The 15,974-nt window shown below is 37.0% G+C and overlaps 1 protein-coding gene across 10 annotated transcripts in view; it reads right to left on the bottom strand.

Annotated features, from left to right (window-relative positions):
- The window catches only part of col13a1 (collagen, type XIII, alpha 1), a 196,860-nt gene that overhangs the window by 3,863 nt on the left and 177,023 nt on the right, over positions 1-15,974 (bottom strand). For 9 of the 10 annotated variants that reach the window (XM_041789686.1, XM_041789694.1, XM_041789688.1 and 6 more), the window contains 3 exons: positions 15,616-15,651; positions 7,814-7,900; positions 4,525-4,563 (listed from right to left, as the gene is read on the bottom strand). In XM_041789686.1, coding sequence (XP_041645620.1) covers positions 4,525-4,563; positions 7,814-7,900; positions 15,616-15,651 — 162 coding nt within the window. Of the gene's footprint in view, positions 1-1,404; positions 4,406-4,524; positions 4,564-7,813; positions 7,901-15,615; positions 15,652-15,974 lie in introns of those variants that run through there. The other variant, XM_041789690.1, reaches the window with a different exon arrangement.

Raw genomic sequence — 15,974 nt, 5'->3', positions numbered from 1 at the left:
GCATCAGTACTATCAGACTGAATGACGACACTAATGTTGAAATTTTTGTGGGAGTTGAAAGCCAGAGGTTTAGGGTTTTATTAAGGTGAAATGATTGTCTTAACATTTTACTTCAAAAAAAGAAACTATCACTCAAGTGGACTAAGTGCTTAAAATACTAAAGAACACAGAAAATTAGGGGATGATATAAGGACCACTGAAAACAAGACCTTTTTGGGGGCCAAACTTTTACTTTTCTATTCTATGAACAAAAGTCAGCAGTCTAACTTTGAAATCAAAATTCTTACTCTGATCTCAGATATCTGACCTTGATTTCAATATTTTAAGTATGAAATGAACATTCTGTCTTTGACCTCAGAATTCTGACTTTGGTCTGAGGATTCTTACTTTGATCTCAGAATTCTGAATTTGATCTCAGAATTCAAACTTTCATCTTAGAATTCTGAATTTGATCTCAGAATCCTAACTTTGATCTCAGTATTCTGGCCTTGACCTCAGTATTCTGACTTTGATCTCAGAATTCTGACTTTGATCTCAGAATCCTAACTTTGATCACAGTATTCTGACTTTGATCTTAGAATTCTGACTTTGATCTCAGAATTCTGAATTTGATCTCAGAATTCTAACTTTGATCTTAGTGTTCTGACTTTGACCTTAGAATTCTGACTCTGATCTCAGACTTCTGGCCATCATCTCAGAATTCTAACTTTGATCTCAGAATTCTGACTTTGATCTCCGAATTCTAACTTTGATCACAGACGTCTGGCCATCATCTCAGAATTCTGACTTTGATCTCAGAATTCTGACTTTGATCTCAGTATTCTGACTTTGATCTCAGAGTTCTGACTTTGATCTCAGAATTCTGACTTTGATCTCAGTATTCTGACTTTGATCTCAGTATTCAAACTTTAATCTCAGAATTTTGACTTTCATCTTAGAACTCTGACTTTTATCTCTGAATTCAAATTTTTTTTCCAGAAATTGAAAAGAAAAGGTTTGGGGAGAAAAAATCAGTGGTCCTTATCCCCATCTATAGAAAGAAAAGGTATGCCTTAACTTAATCTCTGTCGCTGATGATGGGGTTGTTCACACTGTATTACACTTAAAAGCTAGCTGTTACCTAAATCCTACATCTCTCTTTTGGGAAAGAAAAACATTCATTCATCAGGTGATCAGCTGTCAGATTTGTGGGTCCCATACTAGCTTCAGCTTGATGAGACAGTTAAAGTTGCTAACACGGGGCTGGACAGTAGTCGTACCATGGAGGGGGCTCGGTGAAGGGTCAGATCCATGATTGCATTTATTTAACCCAAACTCAGCATGTAGAAAAAGTATTTCTCATTTAAATCTGTTGTGAGATTTTGTAACATCTACCCAGAGTTTATCTTAAGAACAAAACCAAAATACTCAGAGATGTTTATTTTAATAATGATTGTCACTTTGAACACAACCAACATTTAAAACATATCAGAACATTTCAGAACATATCTATACATTAGTATAATCAGTATGACAGCAATTAAAGGTCTGCTAGGGTTTAAGGCATGAGTACATGTGAGGTACTGTGCAGCAACAAGACACCATGAATATTTTAACAATCTCTCATGGCAAATCCAGGCAGAGTGAAAATAAAATAAAGCTTAGTCAGAGAGCAGCAGCAGCAGATTATGGACCACGCTCCACTCCAAGCAGTCCGTCTGTTTCTTCAACACTGAGGCACTCGGGACAGTTAATGAGGTTAGCTTAACGAGCTCCATGAAGACAAAGATTTAAAACAAAACGTCCCCTGTCCGAGCAGGAAATGCTTTCTTCATTAGTGGAGGGGATAACGGGATGACTGCAGCAGCATGCCTTAAAGGGGGAGCAGCAATATTTCCATACGACAACATGGTGACGGTGTACTGTGCTGCAGATTAGCGCATGGACAAACAAACACTCCAAAAACACAACAGTTAATACACAGAGCCTGGCATCTCTATTTACAATGAGCTGAATGAGAGGATAAAACAGAAGAAGAAGCTAGTGCTTTCCTGCCGTAACACTAAACCTTTGGTGTTTAGGATCTTTTCTGCCTGAACATTAAAGCTTCAAATGATTAAGACGTCCTGGTTGACGCTCTTCTCCAGGTCACAAGTGTTGGTTTTAGAGGAAGAAATGATTCCTCAATAGGAGACCTACAGTGTTGAATTTTAAGGGGCAGTATGCTTAAGCTGCATAATGCTACCCTAAATTTCTACTCCATCCATCCCTGCATGTGTATCTGTGTTAGAAGTGTAGAACTGAGTCACAGAATAAAAGCATTCTGAACAAATGAGGGCAGCTCCTTCAAAGAAATGCCAAAAAGGCTTTTATTTTGAAATTCCCAGCCATGCTATTTATCCTTCCTGCGACTTTCCTCAAAGTTGCCAAAAATGGTTTACTATTTTGCAAAAATGAAGGGAAAAAGCCCCCAACATCCCCAGCTTCACCAACATTTGATGATGTCATCAAAGCTTAAGACACAGTCTGTCCTCTGCCTTCAGTGATGTCATCCTTTATAGCATATGAAACATTCTGTCCTTTGCCTTTAATGATGCCATCCTTTGACATCTATAAAACATACCATCCTCTGCCTTCCTTGCCTTTGAAGATAATGTTATCCTTTGAAGCATCTATAATGTTCATCCCTTCCTTTGAAAGATATTGTCACACTTTAAAGCACTTCAAAACATCCTGTCCTCTGCCTTTGATACCATCCTTCAGTGCTTAAAACATTCCATTCTTGCCTTTGATGATATCCTCCTTGAGTGCTTAGAACATTTCATTATAGCTTTGATGATGTGATCCATTAGCACCTAAAACATTCCATCTTTGCCTTTGATTTCATTCTTTGACATCAATAAAATATCCCATCCTCTGCCTTTGATGATATCCTTTAATGCTTATGAAGCATTCCACCCTTGCCTTTGATGATTTAATTCTTCAATGTCAATAAAACATTCCGTACTTTGCTTTTGATAACGTTATCCTTTAAATCCTATAAAACATTCCACTCCTGTCTTTGATCCCATCCTATACAGCCAATTAAATAATCAAATCCTTAGCTTGGAAGATGACATCCTCCTTTGAAGTCTCTTCAATGCTCATTCCTTCCTTTGAAAGACACTGTCACACTTCAAAGCCTATAAAACATCCTGTCCTCTGCCTTTGACGATACCATAAGCAATGCTTAAAACATTCCATTCTTGCCCTTAAAGATGATCCTTAAACGTCTAGAGAACATTTCATCCCTGCCTTTGATGATGTCATCCCATAAAGCTTGCAAAACTTTCCATTCTTGCCTTTTGTTTGTAGGCCAGTCTGGGCTGCACCCTCTTTCACTGTGAAGCCATGCTGTTGTAACTTGTGTAGAACATGGTTTTGCATTGTCTCGCTGAAATATGCTTGACAACCAACCACCAACAGTCTTACCGGTGGAATGTTGTAGGTGTTCTTGAGCATTCCACACAATTTGGAGCCTTTTCTTTCCATTCCAGACTATTTTGGAAGGTCTTGCACACACCAAATTAATTTTGTGCTTCTAAAGCAGCGATCTATGTTCTTTTTGCCATGAATATGTTGATTCAGCTGTAAAAATGTGGAAAAAATAAACAATCTTTCTGTTCTCTAGAGTCTTGGACTCATGGACTTTGTGGAAGTTGTGGTTAAGATAAACAAAAACAATGTAGCTTTTTCTGCTGACCTGTTCATCTCCTACCAAATGAGCAGATCAGATTCTTTCCACTGACATGTCAACGTTTAGTATTTTCATTCAGATCAGACGTGCTGGTCAGTGTAGACATAGCTCGCATTTCTGAAGATAAAGATAAATAACTCAGAAGTCTCACTCTGCCTAGTCTGACCTTTGAGGCTCCCAGTTCAGTAAACACTGACCAAATGGCCTTAAAAGGACACTTATGGTAGCTTTTAGTGACTGTAAAGTAAGTATAACTGGTTTCTGTATGTGCAGTGCCAGCATGTGTTTATTTCCCAACACTTTATCCCAAAGAGAAGAGTTCAACCAAGACTTTCCAAAAGTTTACACATAATCTTTCCAGCCCCACAACTCAGTGCAGCATGGTCTATTACAAGAGAACACAATGACATATACAATAAGTTAATAAGCATCATCCACTTCTTCACATTATGCACAAATATCATGCATATGGAGCCACATTATAATTTTTACTTATCCGCTCATATTCAAACAATGCATAGATATAAAAATCCAATACATAAACACTATCATAAGTATTAAAATAAACAATCTGTACAAAAACTCTGACATATATTTTTGAGTTTTTCGTTTTTTTCCACATATAACCAGGAAAGTAAAAAAATAAATATCCTATGTACAATCACACAAGCCATTCCAAAGTTATCGTCACTGCAAGGAGAAAACAAAACAGGGAATGTTAGTCCAGTCTAGATTCATGGTGACGTTAGCAGACGGTGTGTAAGCTGCTGCAATAAAACAATGAAAACACTGTCAACATTGAGACTTACTTTATTCCAACATCCTGGTACGGGTAAGCCATCATCTCCCTGCACGAAGAGAAAGCAGACATTTAGAGACAAATACTGACAACAGAGGAAAACCAGCATGCTGTCAGTAGAAATATAGAGAATTTGGTAATCCTGAAAACTGATCAGAATGATGAGTATGGAGATTCTGGTTTCTGGAAGTAAAAGTATTATGCTTCTGCAAATGCACTTGAACTGATACTAGAGCTTAGATCTGGCCAAAAAAAATCCAGACCAACCCATGCATGTTTTCTCTGTGCTCCACCCAACTTTTAAGATCATTTGGTGTTTACTCAAAGAGCATGTGAAGGGCTAAGATGTAGGGGCATGGGAAGGGCTAAGATGCAGGGGCATGGGAAGGGCTAAGATGTAGGGGCATGGGAAGGGCTAAGATGTAGGGGCATGGGAAGGGCTAAGATGCAGGGGCATGGGAAGGGCTAAGATGCAGGGGCATGGGCTATGAGGCCACATAGTACCTATAAAAAAACCAACTGGCCCCATAGTTTAAGGCGAAGGTTCCCAACCTTTTTTCCTATGAGCCCCCCTTACTTGTATAGAAGAGCCGAGGACCCCCAGGAACCATAAAAACAAAAGGTGATACATGGACGTCAAAAATCAACATCAAATTAAATAGTTTTCTTTTTCCAAATCTTAATAAAATAGCCCCACACAATGTTTTTTCTTACCTGAAAACCTTTGAACAAACCATTCATTCAGTGTTTTACCATGCTTTTAGTTAGTAACGGGGAATCTAATATTGGCAGCCTCAAAGCAGACAAAGCCTCACGCCCCACCTGAAATCTCTGGTGCCCCCCTAAGGGGGTCCAGGACCACATATTGGGAACCAAGGGTTAAGGGAAAGACTGAGAGCTTGTCCACACAGAGACGAAAACGATATATTCCCGTTTTGTGTTGAATAAGTTTTCCGTAATCACGGAATCGTTTCAGGAAATGTCCGGAACCACTGAAAATGCTGTAGTATATATGCCAAGCCTGTAAGTTGCGCTTTAACATTTCCACAGAAATGCACCAAAGGAGAGAAGATGCCCAAAATGTTCTCCTAGTTGCCCTTCTGGTTGTTCTCCACATGTGGTGTATGCTGTTCATGGTGGTGGTAAAGGAGCATCAGATTTTGCTGATAAAGCCATAATAAGCTCAGTAGCTTCTGCAGCACGAACACAACCTTGTAATCCACCATTGTTGTTTTGGTTCAACAGTGCATGCAGCGTAAGTGGGCTACGTTATGTGTGACGTAATCATTTCAAGAAAGATGGGGTTGACTGTCCACCCTAGACGAAACGGTGTTTACAGATATGCTCACTCTGGGACCCTGTTTCAAAAAGAAGCATTTACGACCTCCAAAAAAACGCAGTTTTTGTGTGGATAAAATGCAGAGACAACAAAAAATCTTTGCGTATACTCCTGAATTCATCTCTGTGTGGACTGTGAGAATTCTTTTACTTTTAGTTTTTATCATTTTCTTAAACATGGATCCTTTTTACAACGCAGTAAGAACAATACACCACCAAAATATACCTTGTAAAAGTAAATTTAGTGATTTTAAAAACAACTCAAAAATTACACAAAAACGCTACCTAGCTACAGTAATGTGAGTGAAAGTAATGTGAGTACATTAGTTTAGTTACTTTCCATTCCTGTTTAAAAAATCTGTCTCATAAATCAGGCTTGTTTGATAACAGCACTCGCTCTCTTACCCTAAAAGGTTTGTTATCTTAATAGTACACTAACTTTTCTATTTAAAGCATGTTTGTGACAAAACAAGGGAGAAAAGCTGTTAAAGAGGCACAGCTAGCCTCTTGGTTTAGTCCTAGACTCCTCTAGACTCTGGTAGCCCTTAGACCTGTAGGAGTTCTAGAGGACTACGTCATTAGTGATCTGGATCCCCTCTTCTCCGGGTAAATCAGTTAACCTGTAGTAAAATCACTTTTTTTCTAAAGTGTAGGGATTAGAGCCGATGGATGTAGAAATGTTCTGATGATAACTGCAGCATGAAGCACCATCAAGCCTCGGCTCAAGGCACACCTTGAGAACCACTGATGTAAAGTCAATGACCAAAACCAGTTGAGCTGCAAATATGGTTTCCATGCTCTCACTAGGACTTGATTTAACAGCATTGAAAGCGTCTGAATACTATTTCCTTTCACCCCATGTGGTATCTGATGCCTTTTAAATGAAGATAAAAAAGTTTTCCATGCAAAGGAGGGAAAATGAGACGGGCTGTAGTATTCTTAGTGGCATTATTGATGATGGCTTATTGTCATTTTAGTGATGTTAGTCTCAGTTATAGATCTTTATGTAAAGTCAAAGAACGTTTTAGTGGTTATAGGGAAAAGGTCTTAAAGTTTAAGATTTCAGAGTAAAAGTTTTTGCTTCTAAAGAGGTTCAACTGTAGAAAGTAGCAAATCTCCAGCTGCAAGTCAGTCTAAACTTCCATGCATAAATGCACTCTTCTTACATGTGTTTAGTATTTCCCATTGTAAGGTTTTGGGTTATGGACAGCCAGAGACATGCTGGGAAATGAAAGGGAAAGAAAGAGCACCATACCACAGGGCAAGGGGCATCCAGCCCATCCAGGCCTGGCAAGCCTGGTTCACCTTTCTCCCCTTTAAAGCCTCGGAAACCCTGTTTGTGAAATCAACCATTTAAAACCAGCTCAGCAGCTCGCATGTAGTCGCGGAGTCCAGGTCCTCCACTGCTCATGGAGGATCTCCACTGATGCAGGTTTCCTTAACATGCAGGTAACCTGGGACTGACAGGAATGAGGCTGGCTGAGATGAGTCTGAAAAGTTCACTGAACAGCTAAACAGGTTAGTCCTCCCCCTCGACAGATGTCCCCCTCTTCCCAGTTCCCTCCCGGCCTTCTGCTCGAGCATGGATACCTCTTGTACATACATGCATGTCTCCTCATTATCGCTGTTTCCCACAGCCTAAAGGATAGTTGTACTTTGGTTTCTTTAAAACTCATCAGCAGTGGGCCCCTGGTTCCTGTCAGTCTGAGTCCTGAAAGAAAGGGTCCTCAGGCAGAGTTTGGTCTGGAGTCCATTAGAGGGTTTCTTACCTGGTCAGCCTGATTTCATTGGTACACTACAACTTTTCCTTTGCATTCAAGAGACTTTTTAAAGGAGGACACTTGGACCAAACCCTTCCTGAGGTCAATTAGAAGCACTTAAAACCAGAGACAGAAGGAAGCTGGCTATTGATAGCGCTCCTTCCTTCTGTCTCGGGCTTACACATCATACCACTGACATACCAACGGACAGGGGGCATCTAATCCAGGTGCTCCTTGGTCTCCCTTATCCCCTTTGGCCCCCCTGTTGCCTTTCTTGCCCCTCTCTCCCTGCAAACAACAGCGTATTAAAAGACAAACTTTAGTCCTCCTTATTAAGCCACACAGAAAGCAAATCTTTGTTGGTTGTAGACGTCATAAATCAGGTTTTATATTTAAGTCATTACAGCATATATAAGAAATATAATTTCTTTATTAATTCCTGCTAATGTGTTTGCTTTGCCTTTTGCTTATTCAAACGACAACATTATTTGTAGATTTAGTGGAAAAGGAGGGTAAGTAGAGGGGGTTAGGGGAAAGCAGATCTGATCATTTCACTGAGGAAAACCTACAAACTATGGCATGTTTAGAGGCAGAAAGACAGCAATATACCCTTTAAAAAAGTTTAATACAGAAATAAAACTCATACATACAGGAGTGATAAAGCTCAACATTAATATTAGCATTGTAAAAATCAGTTTAAGTTTCATTTTTCACTTGTCTTAATAGAACTTGCTGAGAGGACCAAACTATTTCCACCTTACTCCCAGCACCCATGATGCCTTGCATGACCTCTATGTGTGACTTTTCAGAGGTTAAATTGTGTGAAGGTCATCTGTTATGCCACAAACAGGAAGTTGTGATTATTTCTCTGCCATCTATCAAAGGATAGGAGGGCATCCATCTCAACCCTGGGGGCTTTAGTCCTAGTTTTTTGGTTAATTTTTAGTCACAGTTTTAGTAAAAAAAAGAAAACTGTGCATCTGGGATTTGTTTCTCCTGAAATTAATCCAGAATTCTAGATCAAGTGACCTTAGGAGGTGACCCAGGTGGACCACAGTCTTCAGTAAAACACAGATCTAAAAAAGACACTGGATTATGAGATAATGAGAATTTCAGAACACCCTGAGATTAAAATATGACATGATACACAGATTAAAACCAGAATTCAGTGATCAAAGTAAGAACTGTGATTAAAAACAAAAAAAAGAAAAAAAAAAACAAACGAAAGTTCAATTTTGATATAAAAAAATTAAATCTAAACGTCATGTTCACTCTCACAGTGATAGGAGAGAAAAGCTTTAAAAAATTCAAGGATGATCGAGTGCATTTACATGGACTTCGAATCCAGATTTTGACAAGTGTATTTTAAAGTACACCTCTTTGTGTTTGGACTTAGAGCCAGCCCTGATTCTAATGTTAGAAACCGGATTTTCCTATCTGGAGAACTAAAACACAAAACCCATGAATTCCACAGTTTGCCCAGTTTTGTGACTGTTGCTAACTATATGGGCAAACAAAGATGGTGGCAGCAGTAAGATTGTCGAACTTCTTAAGAAATGAAACAAATGACTTGTTTTCTTTAATGACAGGATTAAATGTAAGTTGAAGATTAGAGAAGGCAACAAAATGCTAACTCATAAGTCTGTGATGACTACAGGACAACAATAGGATGTTAGTTTCCTGACGTTAGTTTAATGATAACATCATCCTTTAAAGTTTATAACACATTCCATCTTAGCCTCTGAAGTTGAATTCAACCTTTAATGTCTGTAAAATATCCCATCTTTCTTTATAAAGACTGATTTTTATCCTTAACTCTGAAGATGCCATCCTTTAATGTTTATAAAACATTCTTTTCTTGCCTTTGAAGATGATGTCATCTTTTAATGTTTATAAAACATTCTGTTCTTGCCTTTGAAGATAATGTCATCCTTAAATTTCAATAAAACATTCTATCTATTGCCTTTTAGGATGATATAATATTTTAATATAATAAAACATTCTATTCTTGCCTAAGAAGACTAAATCTGTCTATAGCTAGAAACATTCTATCCTTACCTTGAACATGATGATATAAAACGTATAAAACATTCTAACCTTGAGCTTAGAAATTATGTCATCTTTTTGTCTATGAAAAACTGAAACTGTGCCTTCAAAGATGATGTCATCCATTAATGTCTATGAAACAGTCTATCCTTGCCTACCAATATAATGCAATCCTTTATTGTCTATGAAACATTCCTACCTGGCCTTTGAAGATAATGGATAATGCCATCCTTGTTTATCTGACACATTGTAAACTTGCCTTTGAAGGTGATGTCATGCATTAATGTCTATGAAACATTCTAACCTTGCCTTTGAAGATGATGCCATCCTTTATTGTTTATGAAACATTCTAAAATTGCCTTGATCATGATGATATCCATTATTGTCTATAAAATGTTCTAACCCCGCCTTTGAATATGATGATATCATTAATTTGTCGATGAAACATTCTTACCTTGTCTTTGAAGATGATGTCATCCATTAAAGTCTATATAACATTCTGCCCTTGCCTTTGAAGATGTTGCCATCCTTTATTGTTTTTGAAACATTCTTACCTTGCCTTGAACATGATGATATCCATTATTGTCTATAAAATGTTCTAACCCTGCCTTTGAATATAATGATGTCATCCATTAATGTCTATCAAAAATTCTAACCTTGACTTTGAAGATGATGCCATTCTTTATTGTTTTTGAAACATTCTAACCTTGCCTTTGAATATGATGATATCCATTATTGTCTATGAAACATTCTAACCTTGCATTGAACATGATAATATCCATTATTGTCTATAAAACATTCTAACTTGCCTTGAAGATGATGTCATCCATTAATGTCTATCAAACATTCTAACCTTGACTTTGAAGATGATACCATCCTTTATTGTTTTTGAAACATTCTAACCTTGCCCTTGAATATGATGATATCCATTATTGTCTATGAAACAATCTAACCTTGCCTTCAAATATGATGATATCCATTAATGTCTATGAAACAATCTAACCTTGTCTTTGAAGATGATGTCATCCATTAATGTCTATGAAACATTCTAACCTTGACTTTGAAGATAATGGATAATGCCATCCTTCCTTATCTATGAAACATTCTAACCTTGTCTTTGAAGATGATGTCATCCATTGATGTCTATGAAACATTCTAACCTTGCCTTTGAATATGATGATATCCATTATTGTCTATGAAACTTTCTAACCTTGCATTGAACATGATGATATCCATTATTGTCTTTAAAACATTCTAACTTGCCTTGAAGATGATGTCATCCATTAATGTCTATCAAACATTCTAACCTTGACTTTGAAGATGATACCATCCTTTATTGTTTTTGAAACATTCTAACCTTGCCTTTTAATATGATGATATCCATTATTGTCTATGAAACAATCTAACCTTGCCTTCAAATATGATGATATCCATTAATGTCTATGAAACATTCTAACCTTGTCTTTGAAGATGATGTCATCCATTAATGTCTATGAAACATTCTAACCTTGCCTTTGAAGATGATGTCATCCATCGATGTCTATGAAACATTCTAACCTTGACTTTGAAGATAATGGATAATGCCATCCTTCCTTATCTATGAAACATTCCTTCCTTGTCTTTGAAGATGATGTCATCCATTAATGTCTATGAAACATTCTAACCTTGTCTTTGAAGATGATGTCATCCATTGACGTCTATGAGACATTCTAACCTTGACTTTGAAGATAATGGATAATGCCATCCTTCCTTATCTATGAAACATTCTAACCTTGTCTTTGAAGATGATGTCATCCATTAATGTCTATGAAACATTCTAACCTTGCCTTTGAATATGATGATATCCATTGATGTCTATGAAACATTCTAACCTTGACTTTGAAGATAATGGATAATGCCATCCTTCCTTATCTATGAAACATTCTAACCTTGTCTTTGAAGATGATGTCATCCATTAATGTCTATGAAACATTCTAACCTTGCCTTTGAATATGATGATATCCATCATTGTCTATTAAACATTCTAACTTGCCTTGAAGATGATGTTATCCATTAATGTCTATCAAACATTCTAACCTTGACTTTGAAGATGATACCATCCTTTATTGTTTTTGAAACATTCTAACCTTGCCTTTGAATATGATGATATCCATTATTGTCTTTGAAACAATCTAACCTTGCCTTCAAATACGATGATATCCATTAATGTCTATGAAACAATCTAACCTTGTCTTTGAAGATGATGTCATCCATTAATGTCTATGAAACATTCTAACCTTGTCTTTGAAGATGATGTCATCCATTAATGTCTATGAAACATTCTAACCTTGACTTTGAAGATAATGGATAATGCCATCCTTCCTTATCTATGAAACATTCCTTCCTTGTCTTTGAAGATGATGTCATCCATTAATGTCTTTGAAACATTCTAACCTTGCCTTTGAAGAAGATGTCATCCTTTAATGTTCATAAAAGCAAGTGTTAAAGTAGGAATCTTAATTTCTGAAATCTTGGTATGATGTTTACTTGCCCAAACACATTAAGAGATTCTTAAAAACCCAGTCAAACTGTGGAAACTCATGTCCATAGGAATGCACTCATAAGGAGGTTGGATGGGAGCGTGAATGCTTGCAGGAGGAGGTGGTGTTAAATGTTTAAGGTAGTAGGAGGTGAATTAGGTGAATTAGAAAGGAGGTGTAAAAGGAGGAAGATTAACCCAGGACTACATTAGAATGCAGGAGGAAGAGGAGGAGCAGGAGGCCAAAGTTTGTGAGAGGGAGAGAGGGCAACCCCGGCAATAAAAAGAGCCACAGGCCACAGAGCAAGGTGGAGGGAAGTAAAAGGGGATAGGAAGACCTGCGGAAACAAAGGAACAAAGGACAGAGTAAAAAAACACCAACACAATCCCATAGCTGGGTCTTCAGCACCTTCAACCCACCGGCCACGGCCAGGCCTGATTACCATGGAGGGTTGGTGTAAATTTAGCAGCTGTCCATTTGGTTGTTTTGAGGCGACGGCAGTTGAAAGTGCTGAGAGAGCTTATGAAATGTGAAGACTCAGAAGATGGGAAAGGAAATATTAAAAGAGGCACAGGTTAATGAGAGGGAATCATTCTCTTAGAGGAAGGGTATTCAGACATTACAAACACCTGAACCTAAAATACAATACACTCAATGACATTTACAATGCTGTTCTTACATTCAAGGCCAACTAAAACATCTTTAATATATGATTTGATTTATTTTCTCTGACAGATGGAAAAAAGTCTGACTGGACTCCACACAATGGACCATATTCCCACAGCAGCCATGTTCCTCTGATGTCATGCTCAAATGTTGTCATGTGACTGTTACGGTCAAAGTCATCTGTCATATAAACACTTAGAATCTGAATGTTCTGCATGTTTGATAACCAGTGAGATAGAATCACAGGGAAGCCAACAGCAGACTTCAGCCACCTCCTTGTAAATATTAGGTTTTATACTGATACAACCCCACTTCCAAAAAGTTGGGACACTATGCGAAAAGTCAAAACAAAGCAGTGATTGTCAGATCTCATAAACCCATATTTAATTGACAGTAGAACATAAACAACATATCAGATGTTGAAACTGATATATCTGATGTGCTATGTTCTATTGTGAATAAAATAGAGTCACGTCAATTCTATTCCCAGATTTAGACAAATCTTTGACCCTGGTACCCAGCAGTGTGACGGCTGTAATGACGTTAAAACATGGTATCAGAGATAACCTTCTGCTTTGTGAATGTGGTCAATGAAAGAGGAGAGAGTAAATGCTCAGCCAATCAACCCAATATTTTTTTATCCTATTTAACCATATATTAGCATATTTGTTTGATAAATGTTTAAATAAGAGTTTTTGGAATAACACGTCAAACTTATCTCTGAGGTCAAAGGCCATTTTGAGTTTCTGAAACTTTAAAATGACATTTATGAGAGTGCCTACATGGACATGAGTATCCCAGTTTTGTTTTTTGAGCTTTTTGTTCAAACATGTAAACATATTCCAGTTGTGTAAACCAGGATGGATCCATCTGAATAACCAGTTTTTTTCTGTGCATGTAAATATTCCCAAATATGACCAAAACCAGGATAAGACTCATAACTGGGATACTTAAGTCCATGTTAACGCCATTATTGGTCTGTGGTTCTAACTTAAGCTGCTCCAAAACCAACAGATCATCCTCAGAAAGGCACAGGTCATTCTGCTCCTAATTATTCAGGATCATTAAAAGGAAACAGGAGTGAGATAATGAGACTCATCAGGACATCTTTTCATGTCTGATATCAAAGAGAACGTCTGATTTATCGGTATTCATTTCTCCTCTCCTCCTTCACTGAGACTTTAAAGTGGTTCAACCTCTGCTTGGCTGACCTTGTATGGCCTCACAGGTACATCCTAATCACATCTGTATTAAGATAAATAATGCTGTGGATACTAAAACCAGCCTGGCCAGCAGTAAAGTGTTTCATAAGGAAATAAAGGCCATGTTTACACTCCAAGGATCCACCTGAAAACAGTCAGCTTTGGTTGATTTTTAGCTGTTTGTATGTATGTCAACAGGGTTTTTGGTTTAATTTTAATTTTGAAATGCCAAATCCAATATTAAAAAAAGCTGTTCACAAATTAATGTTTAAATAGGACAACAAAACAAGGAGGAACACCATTTTGTCTCTTTAAGCCCGTTCATATTAAATTAGGAATAAAAAATAGAAAACAAATGTTTTCCCCCCTATCGTTTTCCGAAAAGAAATGAATGAAGTAAAAACAGGTATTTTTTTTTCATCTTGTTTTTTTGTGTTCAGATTAAAAAAGGAAGATTAAAGAATGAAACACTGGTGATGTAACATTCTTTTTTCCTATATTTTTTAACTGTTGCAGCTGCTGTGGAAATAGAATGTTAGATTACAAGTATTCTGTTCTTTGAGCTTCCTTTTTTGATCAGAGGATGAAAAATAATATGAAATTTAAAAAATTGTTTTTCCTTTGAAAAAACAAAACATTTTTTAAAATCTAAATGGAAATACAAAAGTAGTTTTACACTTTTTCCTCAAAATGGATGAAGAACAACTGAAACAGTTGTTTTTTTTCCCAGCTTGTTGTTTTTGTGTTTTCAAAAAGGAGAGATTAAGGACCAGAACACTGCTGATGTAACATTATTTTATTCTGCAACACCTGCAGTGGGTCAAATATACAGAAAAAAGAATGTTACATCAGCTGTGTGCTTTTTTATCTTCCTTTTTTATTCAATGAAAAAAAATCTTTTCAATTTTTTTTATCTTGTTTCTTTGTTTCTCAATTTAAAATAAATGGTCTGAAAGAGTCTGGGGTGCGGTTTTCCATGGTTTGTTGTCCTATTGTTTTTTTTTTTTATTACAATAATATGGAAACAGCTTGCTATGATTTTTAGATTCCTCATTTCATATTAAAAATCAAATGGCCATAAAATGCACCGAGCATTTTTGATGCCTGAAAACAGAATCTTTAGAAAAAGGCCCAGTTCATCTGATAACGCTAATGCTCATTACAGTTCTTTACTGTCACATGATTCTGATGTTGTCAGAAGGGCGGCAGGAAGTGAAGAACAGCAGTTAGAAATGGATGGTAATGAAGGAAAGTTAGAGCGTTACAGCTCTAAACGGACCGTTGCAGTATACACTACAGCTTTTTAGTCATTTTTGCAGATCAGTGCGTATGACAATTGTCCATATTGTAATCTAATGCTTTAGAATATTAAATCAGTTCTGTTTCCAGTGGATCATTTCTGTGTAAACATGGACGGAAAGTTTATTAAGTCAATGATTTACAGCACTGATGCGACTTTATCCAAATAAAGATAAGAACTTAAGTTTACTTTTTTCTCTTTATCTATATCTATGTCTTTGGTTCTGATGTTTATTTAATAACTGTCATTATCAAAAATGTAAATTCTTACCCGATTCCCCTTGAATCCTTGTGGTCCTACTAAACCCTGTAAAGGAAATGCATGCAGTTAGAACATGTGCAATTTTCACCCACTAAAATAAAACTATACATATGCTTCTTAAACCATGTCTTTGCTCTTAGACAAAAGCACTGCTAAAAGTGAAGCATCTTTATGGAGTCATTTTTGTTGCAGATCTCAATAACTCATTTTAAAGTGTTTTAAGCCTAAGGAGGCAGTTTAGAAAACAAAGGCTGACTTGGATGTAAAATTTGAAGAACAGTAAATAAGTCCTGATCTCAAAACATTCAAACATTCGCTCTTGAGTTTTGCGACGATTATGACTCCATACATATTTCGCTGCAGAGCAA

Source organism: Cheilinus undulatus, linkage group 6, assembly GCF_018320785.1.
Source record: "Cheilinus undulatus linkage group 6, ASM1832078v1, whole genome shotgun sequence".
Taxonomy (NCBI): Eukaryota; Metazoa; Chordata; class Actinopteri; order Labriformes; family Labridae; genus Cheilinus; species Cheilinus undulatus.
This window is presented reverse-complemented; position numbering and strand designations above follow the sequence as displayed.